This window comes from Poecilia reticulata, linkage group LG12 (genome assembly GCF_000633615.1).
Source record: "Poecilia reticulata strain Guanapo linkage group LG12, Guppy_female_1.0+MT, whole genome shotgun sequence".
Classification (NCBI taxonomy): Eukaryota; Metazoa; Chordata; class Actinopteri; order Cyprinodontiformes; family Poeciliidae; genus Poecilia; species Poecilia reticulata.
Genome location: NC_024342.1, coordinates 24408413 through 24429607, shown reverse-complemented (window position 1 = coordinate 24429607; position 21195 = coordinate 24408413). Strand labels below are relative to the sequence as shown.

The following is a 21195-nucleotide window of genomic DNA, read 5'->3' as shown; positions in this document are numbered from 1 at the left end:
ATTTCAGTTTAAATCTCATGTAAACTGGATCAAACTCTTTTTCTCTCCTAAAGCTGTTGACATCACTGTTCAGAAGAAGAGCTAAGTTCTAGATTTTCTAGAAACAAAATGTATTTTGTGGTCCATAACTTCCGCAAATACCAGAGKGTGTCTCAGAAAATGTGTCCCACTTCTCCACTGATCCTAATGAAAAAGTCAAATCAGGTTTTCAAAGACGTTTATAATGAACCTTTGCTTTTAACTCACTGCTGCTTCCACATTTTTTACACCTTGCAAGGATTTCTRMYWCACTTCTAACACACTTCTTAGSTAATTAGTGTTGATYCCCTCAGGTTATAGTTTTCACTCTACATTTGSACAAAGTGCAAATTCTCCAGTTATTTCTGGCACTTTTAGGTGTAGAATGGGAGGTCGTTATTGGATCAAATAATTAACTTGGGTTTCGGGTTACAGGGAATGTGGCATTGCTTTAACTGGCGGATTTCTTTTTGTGCCGTCTGTGAAGTTTATTTGTTTGACCATGTCATGACTTTTCGCAGCCTGTTGTGACCAGCCAGCTGGGCACCGTTAATAATATTATCCAGGTGAAGAAAACTGACTTCGAGGTGTTTGATGCTCTCATGGTGGACTCGCAAAAATCCTCTGACGTTTCAGGTGAGAGCTAAGAACTGATCACAAAAAAAAAAATCTCTGAAGCAGATTCAAGTTTATAAAAGCATAAATTTAATACCATGCAGACAAGTCTTTATTTTTTGTGTGATTACTACATAAATTRATTGATCATGCACTATAACAAGTTAAACTTTTTTTTTTTAAATACCATAAGTCAAGCATGAATGGCTTTTTTTAACGTCATGCCACTCAGTGTCTCTACCACGGTGGCCGACAGGTGCAAATGTGCAGCAACAGAGAAAACATGCAAACCAAAAAAGACATGCGCACAAATGAAATGCAGCAAGCAAAAAAAGACACGCGCACAAATGAAATGCAGCAAACATAAAAATAGACGCAAACAAAAAGCAAATGAAATGCAGCAAACATAAAAATAGACGCAAACAAAAAGCAAATGAAATGCAGCAAGCAAAAAAAGACACGCGCACAAATGAAATGCAGCAAACATAAAAATAGACGCAAACAAAAAGCAAATGAAATGCAGCAAACATAAAAATAGACGCAAACAAAAAGCAAATGAAATGCAGCAAGCAAAAAAAGACACGCGCACAAATGAAATGCAGCAAACATAAAAATAGACGCAAACAAAAAGCAAATGAAATGCAGCAAACAAAAAACAGAGATGCAAACAAATGAAATGCAGCAAGGCTTAGCTTTAATCAGTCAAACCCATTTGCTCAGGAATAAATTAAGTACTTTATTGAACCAAAATATTTTACAGCTATTACCTGGCTGAATATCTGTGTTCCACCTCCACTCATAGGGGAAAACTATCGGGAATTTTTAAAACAATTTGCCGGGAGACATGGGTTTTCTCTCGGTGTACCGAACATGGAGCACCCGGCCAGCTGACAGCTGGCGAGGGGAGCTGACTGTTAATGCAGTGGGAGCAGACATCTCTGAAAACGTGGGAGCAATATTGGAATTATGTGATTTATTGATGAACCGATCAGATATTTCAGATCTATACATCTACACTATTGCCTAAAAACTTCGTAAAAAATCATTTTGTGTAATTTGAAGTGTAACACAGCACAAATAATTTTGCCGCCATTCCTGCTTTTCTGAACACCCGTTTTAAAGGATGCAGACCCTAAATTTGGACACAGCTGTTTTTTGTTCGACTCCCTCTAGTGGCCYCGAGCACTTCCGTTTTCAGCACTTTTTGTTTGCATCTTTTCTTTTGTTTGCTGCATCTCATTTGTTTGCGTCTCTTTTTTGTTTGCTCCATTTCATTTGTGGTTGTATTCTTTTTTGTTTGCGTCTCTTTTTTGTTTGCTGCATTTTATTTGTGCGCGTGTCTTTTTTTTTTGTTTGCATGTTTTCTCTGTTGCTGCGCATTTGCACCTGTCGGCCACCGTACTCTGCATTTAAGCCTAAACTTTGACTAGACCACTCAAAAAGCTTGAGTGGTCTAGATTRTAGACCACTCAAGACCACTTGAAGCACACTTCAAGGTGTGCTTCAAATGATTATCTTTCTGCACATTACAAGTTTCCTTGAGCTTAAGGTCACAAACTACTCTTGTGAATGTTCACCACTGTTCACCACAGTTCCATGTTTCCTCCAYTTCCATATCGTAGCACTCACTGTCTGATGCACCACAGCCTCAGAAATGAAATCAGCTCATTTAAATCTAGACTAAAACCCACCTGTTTAGCGTTGCTTTTGAACCTCAATAAATGAAACACTAACCAACATTTTKAYGTCTAATGATGGMACTTTGCAAGATGCAATGTTTCAGTTGCTGACTTTGTTCTTTSACTTTGTATATTTGCGTTTTTATGAYGTGAAGYYCTTTGAACTGCCTTGTTGCTGAAATGTGCTATACAAATAAACTTTATTGATTTGAAATGACTTTCTAACTCTCTACAGATAGATTTCAGTAACTTTCTCATCTGATTTTCTTCAGATTGGATRTGTTGCTATTTTATATATTTTTTCTTCATTATATSAGACAGTGGCTATTTAAGCGATTACTGGATTCTGCAGGCCAAACTGTTGCATTTGTTGCACCATGGCATAATGTTAAAAGTTTAACGGATGTGACTACTTTTGCAAAACTTTTTTGATTGCCTAATATTAATCAGATTTATTGTATTAGTCCAACCATTCTTTTTTTTTTTTTCTTTTGTTAGACCTGTCCAGCTCTCCGCCCGGCCCATATCACCAGGACGCTTATGTCCCCAAACAGGACGAAAAGTTTAAGTCCCCACCTATCCTCCCTCCGCACCTCCTCCAAGTCATYCTCAACAAAGACACTGGGATATCTGTAAGTGGATCAGATTTTAATCCAGGTTTGCTCTGGTTCTTATTTCCTTTACAGATTTTACCAAAAAAAAAAAAAAAAAGGTGTGATTGCTTTTCTTTATCTTTCTATATGTTTTAAACTACATGGCCTATTTAGACGCAGTGCATCTAATGTACAACAKAAATCTGCTCCGGTATTTTTCTTTCATTTGTCACTTATTGTCTCTTTTTCCACTTTYTTATCTTCAGTGTGACCCTGCATTACTTCCAGAGCCAAACCACGTCATGCTCAATCACCTTTACGCRCTTTCAATTAAGGTACGGTTCATACTTGTCTGAACTABAAAAATATACATATATATTCTCTGTTGTCAATGTMTGCTCACTGTGTGACCGCTGGTGTGGGAAATCATTGTGAGAAATGACCAGCTTTTATGGGTATTTTCCCAGAAAGTGTTCACTGCCACCACGGATAGCAGGCATATGTACTGAGCCTGCAGAGCGGATCATATCTGTGGAATGGCAGCAGTGATAAGATGCTGGCACAAGGATTGCAGGACAGACTGAAGGGCAGATCATTTCCCTCGCTGCACCACTCTTAAGTGGAAAAACAACCAGAAAGTGCATGCCAACGTATAAATAGAGACGGTAGTTTGAGGCTTAATGGGGGAAGAAAACAAACGAGCTGAGTTCACATGGGAGAAGCTAAAYGTGATTTTCCACTTAAGGTAGGATGTGGTTGATAAGCTTTCGACTTTTTCCCAACAAAATGTTGAGTTAACGTATTTGTGTTGTCATTTTTTTTTTTTTAATTTAATTTAAGGCAATTAAAGGCACCATAAATTAAAATGAACTAGCCAATTTCCATTCTGCTTATGTTTTTAATAGAAATTTTGTTCACAGAGACATCCATCCAGTTAATTGTTTTAATTGTTTTTGGTTGTTGTGTTTTATTTGGATATTTAAAAAACCTTCAACTTCCAGTATTAAGTGTACTCTAAAAAAAAAAAAGTTTATTGGTCTTTGAGAGGACCAATAAACTGACATTATTATATYGTTGTCAATATGTGATTTGAAAACGGTCTCGAAACAGCAATATTAACGTTTATTGCAATAATTGGTGCATCATATTCTTTTATTGTGACAGGTCAGGTGTTGTTGACTGCATTTACTGGAATCATAAGGATTTCACTCAGGAGTCCAGTCAGGGCGGCCAGACACAAATGGACATCACAGTTTTTAGATTTTTATTTGTAAAATCTACTGACAATTGTTTTATTCTCTACTTTTCAATGATGCAGAACTAGTTAAAAATTGTCGTACAAAATGCATTGTAATTAATGGGTGTAATATTAAAAAATGTAAAAAAAGTTAAGGGATACAAATCCTTTTTACACCCGATGACCTCAAGTTATGCAAGTGAAATGCTTGTAGATTAATCTTTCCTCTGTCTTGTGTTTTTTCGTCACAGGATGGAGTGATGGTGCTTAGTGCGACACATCGGTATAAGAAGAAGTACGTCACCACTTTATTGTATAAGCCCATCTAATGGCCACGTCTCATTCCAGCCGTCTGTGTATGAACTATTCACCAAGTGTGCAGAATRTTTCCTCCAATCGTTTTTGAGTGTCTTCCATGAAATAGAAAAATTAGACCAAACYTGTTAAAAAATCCCTCACCTGTTCACGTCAACCCAAGTTGAACAATGAATGAAGTGGGATGAATGAAGGACTTAATGATATGATTTTTATGAAGTATAAACATAATCACAAAATTGTAATTATTTACAGTTCGTTAGAGTTAGAGATGATTTGTTGTATTGAATTATACAAGTTGAAAGGCATTTCAGAGACATCTTCAAACATGCCAAACATTTCAAATAGTTTTATGAATATCCTCTCTGAGGATATTCATAAAACTATTGATGACGTGACATTTAGCTTTCTAAACTTCTAGCATCAGCATTGAAATGCATTACAGTTAAATKTTTTACCTTTTTTTGTGTTGCAGGCAAAACTGTTACCAGTAGTGCTTGAAAATTTATTTGAAATATATATTTTTTAACATTAATGACCAGAATGACCTGTTTTTTTTTTTTGTTTTTTTTTACTTTTTAAAGAGAAATCCTCAGACTTGGATTTAATCAAAACGTGACAATGGGGAGACAGACAGGTGCAGATGGGCAGAGTGAGGGAATATCAGAGTCTTATCTGGTCGCCAAAGGAGATTACTTAGAACCTCAAGCGGAGAGTTGTTGAATCTTATCAGRCTAAAGCCTCAGACATGGTCTCTGTCTGCATCAGTTTCATCCTCCGCTGAGTGAAGAATTGTGGGTAATCAGCCGTTGCTAACAGACTTGCATCCAGCCCTCTCAAAAGTAACAACCCAGTGCCTTCGGAGACGACGATGCAGTGTGTGGGTCGAATGCCCGAAGCAACACAGTGAGCAATACGGAGAAGGCTGCAGGAAGAAAAGTCAGTGTCGTGAAAAGAGAGTATTGCTTTATTTATTTTTTATTTTTTTTAGTTTGTTAGAGTTTGCATTAAAAAGTCGGCAGACTGACGGGGAGAAAAAAATACAAAAAAAAAAAAAGATATAGAGTAAGAATAACATTTACTTTGAGGCAACAAAGAAAAGAATATTCTAGATCTTCCAAATAATCAATTATTTCATAAATTAAAATAAAAACAGAGAAGAGTTGTTAGATTTTCAAGCACTACTAAAAACAGATGAGCACTCTGATAGTGATTTATACTCTGCATATCTAGTTATTGTAAACATCCACCTAAGGTTGTAAAYGTGTCAATTATTACATTCCTATTTAACATGCCTTTCCTTGTACATTCATTTGYAGGGATATTTTYTGCTTTGCAGAATATACATATGAAAAGCAATAATGATTTGGTGGGGCACTGAAACGTATTAAATCGMAACATATAAGTAGTTGCACTCATTAATCATGCTGATAGGAATATGTGTAAATAAGGTTCCTGTTTTCTTTCCCACGGTCGAGAAGACAAAACAAAACGTCACCAATCAAGAATGTGAACCTTCAGGTTACAGACTGAACATATGCACTGTGAGGCACTACTCTGTGTTCTCTTCTGCTGTTTGTGTCGATGGGGAAGTAATGTACGGAGTGCCGAGCACACAGGACAGAGTTAATATATTTTTTAGAGCATTTAGAGATTATATTATTTATATTTTAGCTGCTGTAGTTCATTCTGTTGATCCGGATTGTYTTTATTGTGTTGATTGCCTTGTATGGTAAAATCCATTTCACTCAATCAAAAGTTTAACTCTTGATTTGATGTYGAATCTGTGCACTAACATGACAACGTATCGGAAGAGTAGAACCGATACCACTGTCATATTTTCTTTATTTGTCTGCATKATGAAGATTAAATTGAGATCACATCCAACTGTTGACCTCCGTTTTGTTCATCAGAGTGCAGAATATTGAATATTCAGAGTTCAATTTAAAAAATAGTATTGTGATGAGTTCTATATTTCTTTTTAAACTGTGTTAGGCAATTGAYTAATTACTTCTCAAGTAATGATGGGAAGAAAMAGGTAAAMTAWGTAGCTGTAAGCCTCACAAACCAAGTGCACCAGGAAATGATTACAAGAGAAAAGCTGCATGGCATACATGAAATCTGCCCTCTGGTGGAGGATCTGCGAACTGGAAAGTACCAGTTTCTGCTGCCTGCACCTTTTGTGAATCTGAGCTTCAAAAATAAAAAGGAAATACTTTTTTTTTTTTTTTTTTTATAAGTCTTTTATTGTCTCACAAAATTCTGCTTTAAGTTCATCCCAAAATTATTTGATGTAATCTTTTAATTTGACTTCTGACTTGAAGTTGCAGGTGAGTTTTGAAGTGGTCCAACCAGAGCCACGGTTTCTATCGATTTTCCACCTTTTAAATCAAAATAAAAATTGATTCCTCTGTAGCTCCGTTCTTAGTCAATTAAAAATAACTTTAAATTTGCCAGATGCATGAATAATTTCTGTCTGAACTGTGTACCATTGGAGATTYCGTTGAAAAGCGATTGTGAAAATGTGTGCATCAGTTTCAGTTGTGATACTCTTGGTACGTTGGTAGATTTTATGAGTCACTGCAACAACATGCTCCAACAAGAGTTTGACATCTTGTGGGGGGAAAAAAGAAAAAACTTCCTCTAAATGTGTTTCCCCTTAAATGTTGAATAACTGGACAGCTAAACRCATGGATRTGATAAGAACRGAGTGCATGTACACAAAAATCAGTCTTAAYCTTTTAATTACTACAGAAAAAAAGATKTTTCATGWTYAGTTTCATTCAGAATGTAAGCAAATGTCATTTTGAATGAATTAGCGATGAGATTCTATGACTTTATGGCTGGAAGSTTGAACATAGGAGATCGGAGCTTRCATGGTGTGAGAAATCTTTAACCTTTGCACATGCTAGCTTGTGTTGTGAGAGTGAAATCGTGTGAGCTGGTGCTGTATGGACAGCTGACATCCAAGGACCCACACCTGATGTATATAAAGGGACTTAACGTTTGAGGGAAAGTCACTTTGCGACTCAAGCTTCTCACTCACAGAATGAATGCCTTTCAGACCGTCTTCCTCTTGGCTGTTGGTCTCTCTGTAGGTGAGTACAACTTCACAGAAATTGTCAGACTGTAAAACGTATTTATACCCCGTAAAATATTCAGTTTTCTCAAAATACAAAATGAAACTCCAATGTATTTTACTGGCTTGCTATGCGATAGCTAAACATAATGCACTTGCATTTAGTTAAAGTGYAAATGCTGCATTTCATTGTTGCTGTTCCTTTTTCTTCAATTACAACTGCAAGTGTTTTTTTCCCCAAATCAAGTTTATTTGTATAGCACATTTCAACAACAAGGCAGTTCAGAGTGTTTTACATCACAAACACWTACAGTCATCCATTTTGAATTCTGTGTTTCGGCTGCTTTACAGTTTTCTGGAAGTTTGCCCAGATTAGTAGCGCATAGAAACTGAATGCTTGATTCAAAAATGTGTAGAAACATCAATGAGTTTCCTTCCGCATAACAGTTATGAGTGATTTTGTGTTGGTCTGTCACCTGTGACCTGTGTCACCAAGTTTCCAGTGATGATATGACAAAATATAAAGCGATTTAAAATTTCTAGATACTTTTTACCATACATATTCACATTTAAATCACTATCATGTCCTGTTATTTTCCTACAGCCCACTCACTGGACTACAAGGCTCTCCATCAGTTCAGGGCCATGATCCTGTGTATGTTGCCTGACAGCTGGCCTGCTCTTGACTATGCAGACTATGGATGTTACTGTGGATACGGAGGCTCTGGCACACCCGTTGATGATCTGGATAGGTCGTTGTTTAAGCCGCCTCACACTAACACTACTTAAAAATATTGCATAGTTATGTTTGTTTTAAAGATTGCAGTGCTTGACAGTTTGTTTGTTCCATACAGGTGCTGCCAGATTCATGACCAGTGTTACAGTGACGCCATGCAGCATCCGGAGTGCTGGCCCATCCTGGATAACCCTTATACCGAGATTTACTCCTACACCTGTGATGAGGCTAACAGAAAGCTCTCTTGTACAGGTGAGTTGACTTAAAAAAAACAAAAAATCTAGACTTTTACCCCTCGATAGTGAGATTGAAGCTGTTTTCCGTCATTTCAAGGTGATGACTGACTCCATCCGTATACACTTGCCACTTCAAGCTCTGCTCAGAAGTTGACAACTCTATCATTGCACTATTTTCACCAGTACCACCTGGCTGTGAGAGATTGAAAACTGACTGAAACTCTTGCTTTCTCTTTTCTAGACCAGAACGATGAATGCGAGATGTTCATCTGTGAGTGCGACCGCAAAGCCGCAGAGTGTTTCAGCAGGTCAGAGTGGAACCCCGAGCATGAGCACCTGCCAAGTGACCGGTGTCAGTAGAGTCCTGCACAAACAGCTGTGTCAAGGAAAGAATCTGTGCCACATGCATTTTCATCTGGCGTCATTCTGAATCACAGTGACCTTACAGGACCATTTACTAATGAGGTGATTCATGCGTGGCCTTTTAAGCGTCCATCCTTTCTCCATCTGGATGTTTCTGGTTGGACTTGCTGCTTCATCTCACCCTAAATGTCATCATCATGTTTACCCTCCACTTGAGTGTGATGGTAATTGCAATTTTTTAGTGCAGTTTGCAGTCAACAGAGGGCGCCGTTCCTCATTTATCCCATTAGTGTGTCGGAAGACAGAGAAAAGCATCAACTTGCTCCACAACAGTTCTTTTCACTTTATGTAACATAATTACAAATAATAAATGACTTTTTTTCCCAGAGGGAAATAAATGTTTTCTTTTCCATTACCTAAATCCTCGGATTTTTCACTTTCGAGTGGTCTATAAATTGTTACCATGACCTTAGTCATTTTTTTTGCCAAAACTGATTTTGACAACAGCAAAAAAAAAAAAATTACTTTTAGCAAAAAATGGCTTTAGCCATTATTTTAGGAAAGTGGCAAAATGTTAAACCAATCTTTATGTAACTATCCTGGTGCTTTTCAACTGATTACATCATGCTGGCAGCATGACTTGGTTGCAAAATGTTTACAACAATATTAAATTCCTGCTGCATAACTGAAAACAGCTTGGTCTTTATCTGTGAAAATGACATCAAACTTTAGAAGTTTCATTAATTTTAATTATGTTGTCAGTATCTGAATCATAAACAAGATGGTTATACAACTGCAACTGAAATGAAGGTTCACAGTCTTTGGTCACCATCCAACCTGTTTGGCAAACAGGCAAAATGACCTCATTCCTGGTTATGTTCTCAGCCTGGCAGTGCGTCACCTACTTTAGCAACCCACTGCTCGCGCGTTGTGATTCGTTGCTGAGCCTGCAGCCCACTGAATCACTCTTTAGCCCATTTTTCAGACAATGCGTAAGCTCGGCAGCTGGTAGCCGACTTCTGGCAGTGGTCCAGCTGAGGCTGCTGCTGGCTGAAAGATAAAATGAGAGGAGTGACACACACTGACAAAAAAGTGATACTGGACTATTGAAAGTTTCTCAAGTTACACCCTTTGTATATATTTTGCTGTTATGGTAACTAAAAGTTCCAGTACTGCTGACGGGTATCAGTTTTCCTGTACAACACCCAGACTGATTTATGAAAAATTCAAACCAAGTTTTTTCTTTAACAAATACGAAATGTGTTGCATGTACATGTTTTAAGTTATAAAGACTCCATGAGTTTACAAACATTTCTGTAGATTATATCCCAATTCACAGTGTATGGGTGTATGCTGGCAAAGATGGATGATACTGCATACAGTATCATCCATCCGTATGCAGCTTCGTAACCAAGCTGTCTTCATAATTTTTGCAATTTATTGATTTTATTTATTTGTTTTTTTTAATTTCTTTTCCACATTTAAACCACAAATGTTGGGCTGGCAGACCAGCACAGGGTTTTACCCAACGGTGAAGCAGAAGGAAAATGACACAGAGTTCCAAGTAGATTTGGATGCATTTGTTTATCTCCGTTTACTCTGATACTCCAAATAAAATACACTGACACAAGTTTCCCCACACAGTCAAGTATAAACTAGAGTCTACTTTTGTGTACATTATTCTGGACTGCATGCAAAGTATCATAGTGTGGCAGAAAAAAAAAAAAGAAAAACTCCTTTACACACCATCCTCGTAGTGGGACCTGGTAGCAGTGTTGTGCTATGGACTTCTTCAGCACGGAGGGGAAACTGCAATCCAGGAAGAAAAGCAGTTAGAGGCAGTGCAGCACTTGAGACTGCAGTTGAAATGAATATCACAAGACAATAATTCTAACAAATTTAGTAACTCAGATTTTGAGTTAAATTCCTTAGCATCTTTAACTTTAAACAAGAATATCCAGCACAGGTATTCAAGGTCCAGTAAGATCAGTTTCTTGCTCCAATATAGTTGATTCCAATGGTTGAACTGCCTCCTCAGCATGTTATCTAACTCTCCAGAGGCCTGCTAAGGAATGGTTCTTTGAGTAGGTGGTTTGATCAAGGTAACATCTTGCTTTTCACTATTATTTCATCCAATCTACTAGTGTATTACTGTTTCAGGTTCCAGTCTTAAAAATCAAATTCTGTCTTTTATTTCCAGGATGTTATTGGCGGATAACAATATTGCCCCAAATCCAGTTTAGAGCACACATTTAAATTATATCATGCTGAATGAGAAGCACATGCTTGTCATATTTGACTACTCCCTTACATTTCACATCGAATCGCTCCTTACTTTCCTCTGACTACATTTCCTCAGTCCATGAGATGTGTAGTTGGGTTTCTGTTATGAAAGGATTTGGTGATCCACACTCCCTAAAGGTTAGAGTTTCAGCAGAGCAGTCTTCGCACAACGCCTCACAACCAGAAAAGAAAACTTGAATCGATAGGCTTCATTTAGACACAGGTGTTATGACTGGTGTAGGTTTCATTTTGGTTAGGTTGGTAATGTATCTTTATCTTTGTTCCGCAACACTCTTAATTATTGTTATATAACACCCAGAGGACTTGGTTAGAACCTGTCAGCGCTCCTCCACAGGTATGCTGGCACCTTTTGCTTATACCTAAACAAGCTTCCATATAAATTCTCAGATCATACACAACATACACCTCTGATCTTACAGATGTGCCTATGTCAGATTAGTTATTTTAATTTGACCCTACTGTGATGTTCGAGCACATGAATTCGATTAGCGATACCACATGCCTATAAACAGTGTTAATTCAGCTCATATAATAAGATAGAAATAAAACATGAGAGTGCATGTATCTTTCAATGCTTCACAGCTGGTTGCAGTGAATGTGTTTTCGTAGCCAGACCCCTGAGCTGGATGCTAACTCATGTTTTACTCTCAAATACAAGACGTACTACTTCCCACTTTGTATCTGGACAAGATTTATTCTTTATTGTGCACCATGACAAGAATTCAGAGGACTGTCTTCTGATATTTTTGAATTATTTTGGGTGTGCAGTTGTAGGGAGCGTAATTGAAAAATTACTGATGTGAGTAAAATGTAATGAGTCTACCAAATAAATCAGCTTGCACCAAAATCTCCAATTAATCATGGTTAACTACAAAAATTGTGGTGATTAATCACCAGTTTAAATTGCTTGACAGCAATACAGTGAACACTCCAGAGTGCTTGTGTTTACTGATGCTGTCTAATGTTCCTGGATTTGTTGCTTTGGGTTTCCCCTGGGACAGTGCAGAAGGTTCCTCTTCCTTTTCTGTTTTGTTTTCAGTTTGCATGTAAGAGTATGTAATAGCAATGTTTTCTGATTCTTAAATGGGCTTTAACTTACTGCTTGAATTAGTTTGTTTGTCTTTTTAAATTATATGACTTTTGAGAACACTCCCTTTCATAACACCCAGTAACCTTAATCCAACCTGTTCTATTTGTATCTGTTTTGGAAAACATTTTATGAAACCTTAATGTTAAATGAAACCAACTGCATGGGAATGGCTGCATGAATGCATTTCACACATTCTCCTTTAGCAATAAGGTATTAGGGTTGGGTTAGGTAGGGTGCAGGTGGAATGCCTTAAAATAAACCTTGATCTTTTTCTCCTTTTGTCACATTCTATGTGTTTTATTAGAGTCGTATGTTAAAGATAACTCAAATAAGTACCTCATTGTGGGATGTTCATGAAAATAATGTGATTTTTAAAATTCTTTACTTGCTTTTATGTTCTGAGAGGTCTGGAAGGTTGATGCAACAACAGCAGATATTTTTATGTATTGTGGTGCTAAGCAGTTCAGTAAATAAAATACTGTTCTTAGTTTATAAAAGTCTTTTTTCTGAGCTAAGGGGAGCCAGTGGAAGGAATTTAGAACTGACTACTCCGGCTTCCTCCCACAGTCCAAAAACGTGACTGTCAGGTTTAATTGGTCTCTCTAAATGGTGTGAATGTTTGTCCTGTGACACCGTTGACCCTGAAAAGATATGTGTGTTTGAGAATAGATGGATGGAATGGAATACCAGTCTACGGTAGAAAAGTGACACTGCACCTGGAGGTGATGGAATGATGCTCTGGGAATGCAGGTTTTTTTTCCTGCAGTAACAGTGAACCTGGTCAGAGATGATGGGGAAATGGAGTAAGCTTAACACAGAGCAATTACAGAAGAAAAACTGAGATGTTACAAAAGATTATGGAAAAGATGTTCACGCTCTCTTTGTCACATCTGAGCTGAAGCTGTTTTGCATAGGATTTTGCATAAGAATAGGGAATTTATTTAGATGTGCAAAGCTGAGAGAAACATAGCAACAGCCTTGCAGCTGTATTTGAAGTATTATCTCAGTTGTGCTGAACAAAAACATAGGCCTCACTTTTCAGATTTTTATTAGAAAAAAATATATATCATGCATGCTTTCTCTTAAAACAAATAAAACGTGAAAAGGATCAGATAATTGTAAACAGATCTAATACAACATGTCAACTGATACCACAAGCCTGTAAACATTCACTTAGGTTGAAATAGGACAGCAGCAGCCTCAAGGAACTAAAAGTCAAGAAAAAAAAAGTGTGACCTGGGTGGAAATGAAACTAGAGTAGCAAGAACTTTCTCACTGTAGTTGCTAAGATGTTTTGTAATGACTCCACCCTCTCTCATAAACACAAGTCCGTACAAAAGCAAAGTACGTACCGTCTCAAATTTGTCAAACCAGTTGTCTATAGTACAAGATGTAACAATTCCAAGAATGTTGAAGCCAAGGGAGTGTCTGGGACATACTCTTCAATCCAAACTGCTTTCCCAGAAGATCCTTTTTGCTTTGTTGACCTATCTCTGCCTGGTATGCCTGACTCAACAGACGGATACACAGCAGGAATCTGATCCAATGTAGATAACACACACTGATTTCTTGCATGTATTTGCTAATACGATTTTACACAAACACATTTATTTTTAGTTGGAAAAAAAAACTCACTTCAGCAGAAGTTGAAAAAATAAAAATAATTTAATAATTTAATAATACATCATTCACATTACAGCAGGGTATTCTGTATCCAGAATCATATTTGTGCTGACATGCCACCATATTGGATGTTTTACGCCATCCAACACAGTGGTTCGCGGATTGCAGACCTAAGTCCACTGCTTAGCAGATGACTATGGAGGTATGTCAGATTCTCACAGTTTCGGAGATAAGAAGAAAACTGTGGATAAACAGGTGGCTGGTACTTTGAAAGCATGGGGTAAAACTGCTTTGTATAGTCTTTGCTTGGACTTGAGCCGGCTTTGTCCCTCAGCACTTTGTAATTCTGTCCCATGTTGTCATCCCGGTGCAGCACAGAGCTGAGCCCTGGGCTGGACGTGAAGCAGAACTCAATCCGCTCTATTTTGTCTGCCATTTGGGGCAAGCATGTTTCAAAGAAAAACACGTCTACATCAAGGCCATTGACTCGCCTTTGCTCCAGGAATTTACAGGGAATGTCTTTGAGGGTGATCCATGAATCAAAAGTCATTTTCATATTGACGGTGCTTTTTGGGCAACTATGGAAAACGCACACTTCACCTATCAAGGTGTTGTCTGAAATGCTGCAGCTCTTCATTTGTACACATTTCTCTTGCAGGCGAGCAATAAGTGCGTCAGAGTCCTTTGCAGGCTGAGGGAAGCCCAGGCGAAACTTGGACGTAAGCGATCCATTTCTGTTTGCAGGATTCTGTTGACCTTCCAAGGGGCGTGGACAGGGGTTTGTTGCTGGAGCAGGGGGTGGGGATGGGGGCTCAGAGGTGAACACATGCTCAACGGTCAGCGCCCGTCCCACCTCATCTGCAAATACCACACGTTTCTTGTGCGCGCTGAAGCWGTACTTGCGGAAGCAGCTCCGGGGCGATGTAGGCACGTATGACGAGGGKGGAGAGGAGGACAGATGTGCAAAGCGAAGGCTGGCTCTTCGTGGATAGTCGCTTGGTGGATAAAATCGCTGCGTTACTTTCAGAGGAGCCATGATCGGTGGCTGATGAAGAGGCTGGTGCTGACCCGGGTTCACCGGCAGTTTGTCTGGTTTGGCCACGGGATGGGGGTGAAGAACTCTGAGAAGGTTCAAAACAACCATGATTATAAATATGGCAGCATGATTTTCAGCATAATCATATTTGTATGAATGCCACCAAAAAGAATCATGATCAGGCATAAGAAAATGACCACATGACTAAAAATGTGCTGATCCCCCAGCCCAAGAAGGCATGGGCAGCACTAGAGCCCCAATGGCRTTCTGTTGCAMMAACATGCTAACAGAAAATTGCAATGTGGGGCATTAATGGAGTGAACTTGTAAGTGGATTAAAATTTGGGGACCAAATAAAGACCTCAAGCTAATTATTATGCTGTTTAAGCTATTTAGCTGTGTTGCAAGGTGCAATACTTTGCTTCAAGAAAACACAGATATTAAGGTATTAACATATAGGTATTTAGGTAGACAACAAAGTAGCATCCACAGTTATATCAGGACCTGCATTTTCCCAGCAAAACTTTACTCAACGCCTCACAACCTCCACACACTCGCCTTCTTGCCAAAGTGAATTCTTGTGCCATTTATCCCCAGGCAAGACACAAGCACACGCATACACACCCAGATAATCTACATAATGTAGGCGAAAATGTAATTTATCACATTTTTCACTTCACATCCATCAACGTGTSTTGGCCGTGACCYTCTCTCAGGTTCACTGCCGTTCCTTCCCTGGGCCCCTTCTGATAGATACCGTGCACTGCAGACCGGCAACACAGCAGCTACAGTTTGCAAACGCTCTGACCTATTCACCTCGCAATCGCTATTTGTTTTTAGTGAAACTAGCTCAAATTCCTACATTTGTCTTCAATAAATGTCAGTCAAAATATTCGCTTGTTTTTATGTACATCTGTATACCACTATGACAAAATTATTCTCACTTCTGGTGGTCTTAATATTATGCCTGATATCTGAAATTGAAAATAGTAACTTACCTTGAGCTACTCATTGTCCCACTGCAGATTTAAACTATTGTTCTGTTCTTTAGGAAGAAGGGCTTTGAGCTGAGTCGGCTTGATCTGCAACTGAAAAAAAACAACAAATAAAGTAAGAACATATGCCGTCCATGCAAGGAAAGACAAGCRTCTAACCAACAATATGATTGCATTTTTAACCGTATAATGATATACTTACATATCATACAGTAACATGTAGTTTCTCACTTGAGTGAAACAGTGAAAATAAAGACGAGTGTGCAGTCAGGCAGTCTCTGTTGTGTCTGGGGTCTGTGTTTTGAGTTTTGGGATTAAAAAGGAGCGTGCTCTGTGACATCACACCYGCCTGAAGCTGTAGTTCGACCAATCAACTGCAGCTACTTTGTTTTTTGTGTCCCGCCTTCACAGGGCCGTCTAATGGGTTGTTTATACTGAGAACTTTCCTTTTATGGAATCMTTCTCTGATGACAACATAGTTTTGGGAATAAAAGAAAGAAAAAAAAAAGTAAAACCCAGCTCAAAATATTTTCAACTGTTTTAAAGACAAATGGGGGTTCTTTCTTTTGTGTAAAGAACCCAGAGAAAGCATGTGTTAACCTGATTTGAAATAAATTGAAACAGATGTCAAGTTTGAATTAGTATAGGTCTAAAGGTAAACATGCAAGAATAAGTTCAAAGCAAAATACAGTGTGGTCTTGAGCTTGTTAGTCATGAATTTGGAATTTTTTTTTATTTTTTATCCTGCTTCATTCCAACTTGTTTTGCTGTCTGCAGTAGAAATCCACTCGCAAATCTACAACTATGTTGTAACTTAAAAACAAACAAACAAAAAAAAAACAACAACTGAAAAATAGGTTAAAAATGAAGGAAAACCCAGAAGATTGCATCAAGTCATTGACTTGCAGCACTGCTTCTGGACAACCATGTAACATCAACAAACAATTGCGAGCATTGTCTGGGTTTCATGCTTTAGACAAATTCCTCACACTGAGCATTTMTGTAGCAACAGTAGAGAGGAAAATAGAAATAGGCCTCCAGGAGAACCTGGTGCCGTTCAAGTGACCATCTGCCACAATTGAATAGRAATTTCAGAAGACAAAKCAGATACTCGAAAAGAAGCAAACCTGATGTAGGAGTACATACCMGAAAASAGATAATGTTGATAARCATTACAAATCTGAAGAAAATACATTWWWAAAAAAATGTCTGAAATGTAATTTCTGTTGAGGAATAATTGTGACACATCCAGGTTGCTTGAAATAGCTACACATCTGGTTACACATGAAAAGAAAATCATTGCGCAGCATTTTAAACGAAGTTGGCCCTGTTTAAACTTTAGACATTTAGTTTCATGTGATCCTCACTGTTATGCTGTTGGCAACAGTATGTTAGTCAACCGCCCCCCCTTCCAGGAAAGTATCACAGCTAAACACAAAGACCGACCATATGTGGCAAAAAACTGGGAGATAAAAGTGCATCACAATAACTAATTATGATAAAAGGAACAAACATTACATTTTGTCAAATGTCATAATCATCAAAAATAATTATCATCAAATATACATCGGTTATAATGTTCCAGTTATAATTGATCAAAGACAAATGTAAAGACATTGGTTTTAAGGCTTGATTTAAAGGAACTCAGTGTTGTTTTATTCCTGTTTTGCAGTCTTCAGGAAGTTTGTTCCAGATTTGTCCAGCATAAAAACTGAATCCTGCTTCTGCATGCTTGATTCTGGTTCTGAGAATGCAGAGTAAACTAGAACCAGAAGGCTTGAGTTGATACGACGACTAGSTCTTTCATGTAYTCTGGCGCTAAGCCGTTCAGTGATTATTAAACTAACAAAAGTATTTTAGTCTATTCTCTGAGCTTCAGGGAGCCAGTGAATTTTAGGTCTGRGGTTATTATATGCTCTACCTGGTTTTAATGAGAACACMAGCAGCAGTTTTGGATCAGCTGCAGCWGTCTGATTGTCCAATCCGCTTCCATCCACATATGTATTCTATTCACATCAGAGTTCACTTCAACCGAACCAAGAGCTAGGTTTTTAGCCACCCCGACTTTACCTTTCAGCAGGACAATAACAGAGCCGGAGTTGGTTACCGTGGACACACYGACCATAGTCCTTTTGCAAGGTTTGCTGTTGTTATTTTGTAGAGATCAAGACAAACTTGTCCTGAACAGGTTCTTGTTGAGGAAACCAGTTTTGACTTATCAAGCCAATAACCCCACCTAAAGTTTTCTCACATTTTAATCCAGTCCAATTATGGAACGGATTAAAAGTGACTTGATGACACTTAAAAAGCTCAGYGAAGTTACTGTTCCAACAGGTGATCGAAGTTAGTGAAAGTATTCTTGTTCCATGACGGTACTTCTCCTTTAGCAATGTTTGGTTGGGTGCAATGTGTTAGAATAATGCTTAGACCAAGCTGTACTCTGAACATGGCCTGCAGCATTTTAACTGCAAACGATAATTGCGTGCTCTTCCTGACCCAGCTTTGTTATTCAAACAGATATTATGCGGTGACAATTACTGCTGCATATTTTCAGGTGAACCAAGAACAGGGTGTATACACACTAACACTGCCAAACCTTTAGCTGAAAGAACTAGATTTGTGTGAAGGTGCAGTCAACCAACCTGTGTCAACCAGCATCTTGATTTTCTTTTTTTTTATTTGTCACTTTGCGTTCGGCCAATTTATCCATTAAGTGTAACTCACCCGGTATCAGTTTGCAGGAGGCGCTTTGGAGGCTTACATCCTTGGCTCTCACTTTACCCAGTAAAATCCTCTTTTCTCTTTTGGCGGGAAACCAAGCTATGTGTAAGAYGTGACCTATGCAGCAGGTTCCTTGTCTCTCATKTTCATAGTTATACCTGAAGCTGCGGCTTGTACGACTACACAGGTCTTAACAGGTTTTCTGCGAATTAAAATTTATACTTCCTTACGGTTAAAAGGKGAGGAAGCTTCCAAAAAATTACCAAGTGAAAATTCAAGTTTGTCTTAATGGTAGCGGTRAAATGTCATGGACATTTTCAAGCATATATTCTTAGCAGTACTGGTGACAAACTATGAACCGAACCTGTCATTTTTCTGCAGTAATAAGTTATTTCTGGCGCCCTTTACATAAAAGCATGATTTTTGGATTGTGCAGCTAGTATCATGTCTGTAACTGACTCTTTCCGTTTTGAGAAGATCAACTGAACAGTGGACACAACCCTAATTTCAGACATCTGAGACGATGTCTGAAATGATGTAAGAGATGCGAAGCCTGACATAACACATCACACTTCTTTTTGAAATGCTGTTCAAATGTTTTGCTTCTTAAGTCATCGACAGCGCCCATCACTCACTGACACTGGAAAACATGATGCACATACCAATAGAGTGGTGTCYGCCGCATGCTGAATCAGTTCAGTCAGACAGCGTACCGCATACGTCGGTTTTTACTGCATTTGTCAGCGCACATCCCCTCTCTGTCTGTCTACTTCTTCKTTGGTGATGTAATTGCTGTTCGCTACTGAAATCTGTGTCTCCCCATTTGGAGGAGACCCTAAGGCAAACACAGAACATGTTAGAGGGATTATGGGAAAGTCTTGGAATCRCCAACAATGAACTAATGGGTGTCGCTGATGAGAGGGATGTCTGGGGTTTTTTTTCAGGACATTTTATAAATATAAACAAAATGCAATCATCAGGAACCTTCAACWAAGAAGCATTGGTATTTTTTATTTAAAAATTTGGGCATGAAAAAATTCAAAATTTAACAATAATACATACAAGATGCTGTAAAAGAAAAAAAAGGAAAAAAGCTTTTTCAGCTTCCAATCTGTCTTTCAGACTTTTTTTTTCTTCTTTTACACTTGTAATCGATCTTTAACATTTGATATTTCTGTTTGTTTGGTACTTTGACTTATAAGTGCTCTTTTTCCCTTTCTCACTTGTTCTCTCTTGCCCTTTCCCTCTTAAACAGCGAATGACTAACTAGGCTAATGCTTGAGGACAATAGATCAGGTTTGATGTGCCTTTCAAGCTTTGACATGAATGCAAAAGTTTGTCTATGCAACAATAGCAATTAATGGATTAGTTTCAAATGATCCACACTAATACGTGTTCTCATGTGAACTCTGACCAAAGTGTTATGCAAGCATCAGTATTTTGACAAACATGTTAGTTTATGGTCATTTGTTGTTCTCTCTTCTTTTGGCCAATCATTGCGATGTCATATCAAACAGGCACTTTTTATCCTTCAAGATTTATACATAACAAAATGACTTCCAGATTTGTGGCTTAAGAAAAAATGTTTTTATTATATAACTGGTGATGTAATTATTCTAATCCAGGAAACTATGAAAGTAAAAGGTGTTTGAGCAGGTGCTGTTCACACTTGCTGATGAGTCGTTGAAGCTTTGTGGCTGTCTGACCTCAGGGTTTTTTCCATCAACCCAGTTTGCTTGCTAACACTTCTTCACATCTCCCCCGCCGTCGGCACTGGGTCAAAAACTGCCATCGCTCCAGATTGTTGGAAAGAATTACATTTYCTGTAGCTTCACGGTTTTCAACCTGTGGCACAGGCACCACTGAGAGTACTCTGAGGAGAATGTGGCATTATCTGCCAACAAATGTTTTTTTTTTTTTATTTCTGATACTGCAGCAGTAAATAAATTCAGTAAGCTGTAGAATGTGTGGATTAATTGCAGTTTTATTGTTTATTTATTGGAATTATTCTTCAGAATATTTTCACATTGCATTCAAATATAAATTGGCATTGTTTATGATAGCATGATGTTTTTTTTTATTTCTTTTTTTCTAACCCTGGGATATAGAAAAACATGAAAAAAGTTTAACCCTTGTAGATAGCTTTGTATAAGTACTCCAGAGATTTTCTTTGCTTTTTGTAAATTTTTATAAAAAATGTAMTGAATATAATATAAAATCATGTTGAAATCTGTACAAGTGTTGCACAAAAATTACACAAGTACACATGTTTTAGACATCGTAATGAAAAAAGGAATCTTATAATAATTTTTAATACAATTTYGGTACCTGTAATCACAGACCTTGGGGGTATTTTGTGACACTGTGGGGGGTATTTATATACATTTAATAACGAGGAGGAAGACTGAAGATTGAGACTGAAAAATTAGGTTCAATCTCTACGTTTGGATAAAAAAACAAAAAGAAAAACAGAAGAAAATCAACATTTCAAATAAAGATGCTATAACAGTACAAGACTGAGTCTGACAGAGGTAAGCATTAAAAACATACCTTGAA

The 21195-nt window shown here is 38.0% G+C and overlaps 2 protein-coding genes across 2 annotated transcripts; one reads left to right on the top strand and one right to left on the bottom strand.

Annotated features, from left to right (window-relative positions):
* Window positions 1–340: 340 nt before the first annotated feature.
* On the top strand, window positions 341–9563 carry LOC103473985 (phospholipase A2-like). The gene is made up of 7 exons (XM_008424683.2): window positions 341–654; window positions 2811–2944; window positions 3172–3240; window positions 4394–7555; window positions 8141–8288; window positions 8391–8524; window positions 8750–9563. The coding sequence occupies exons 4-7, from the start codon at window positions 7507–7509 to the stop codon at window positions 8866–8868; spliced, it is 450 nt and encodes a 149-aa protein (XP_008422905.1). The 5' UTR covers window positions 341–654; window positions 2811–2944; window positions 3172–3240; window positions 4394–7506; the 3' UTR covers window positions 8869–9563.
* Window positions 9564–13296: 3733 nt separating this feature from the next.
* LOC103473984 (protein phosphatase 1 regulatory subunit 3B-like) lies at window positions 13297–16229 on the bottom strand. Its single transcript, XM_008424682.2, has 3 exons — window positions 16121–16229; window positions 15922–16011; window positions 13297–15009 (listed from the first exon to the last, which is right to left on the bottom strand). Exons 2-3 carry the CDS (start codon window positions 15933–15935, stop codon window positions 14022–14024), a joined length of 1002 nt encoding a protein of 333 aa, XP_008422904.1. The 5' UTR covers window positions 15936–16011; window positions 16121–16229; the 3' UTR covers window positions 13297–14021.
* Between the last annotated feature and the right edge of the window lie 4966 nt (window positions 16230–21195).

What these genes read in the sequence shown, in the direction of transcription:
- LOC103473985 (XM_008424683.2), top strand. Translation starts at nt 7,507, where the DNA reads ATGAATGCCTTTCAGACCGTCTTCCTCTTGGCTGTTGGTCTCTCTGTA. An exon ending in GGCTGTTGGTCTCTCTGTAG is followed by an intron (nt 7,556 to 8,140) that starts GTGAGTACAACT and finishes ATTTTCCTACAG; the next exon opens with CCCACTCACTGGACTACAAG. An exon ending in CAGAAAGCTCTCTTGTACAG is followed by an intron (nt 8,525 to 8,749) that starts GTGAGTTGACTT and finishes TCTCTTTTCTAG; the next exon opens with ACCAGAACGATGAATGCGAG.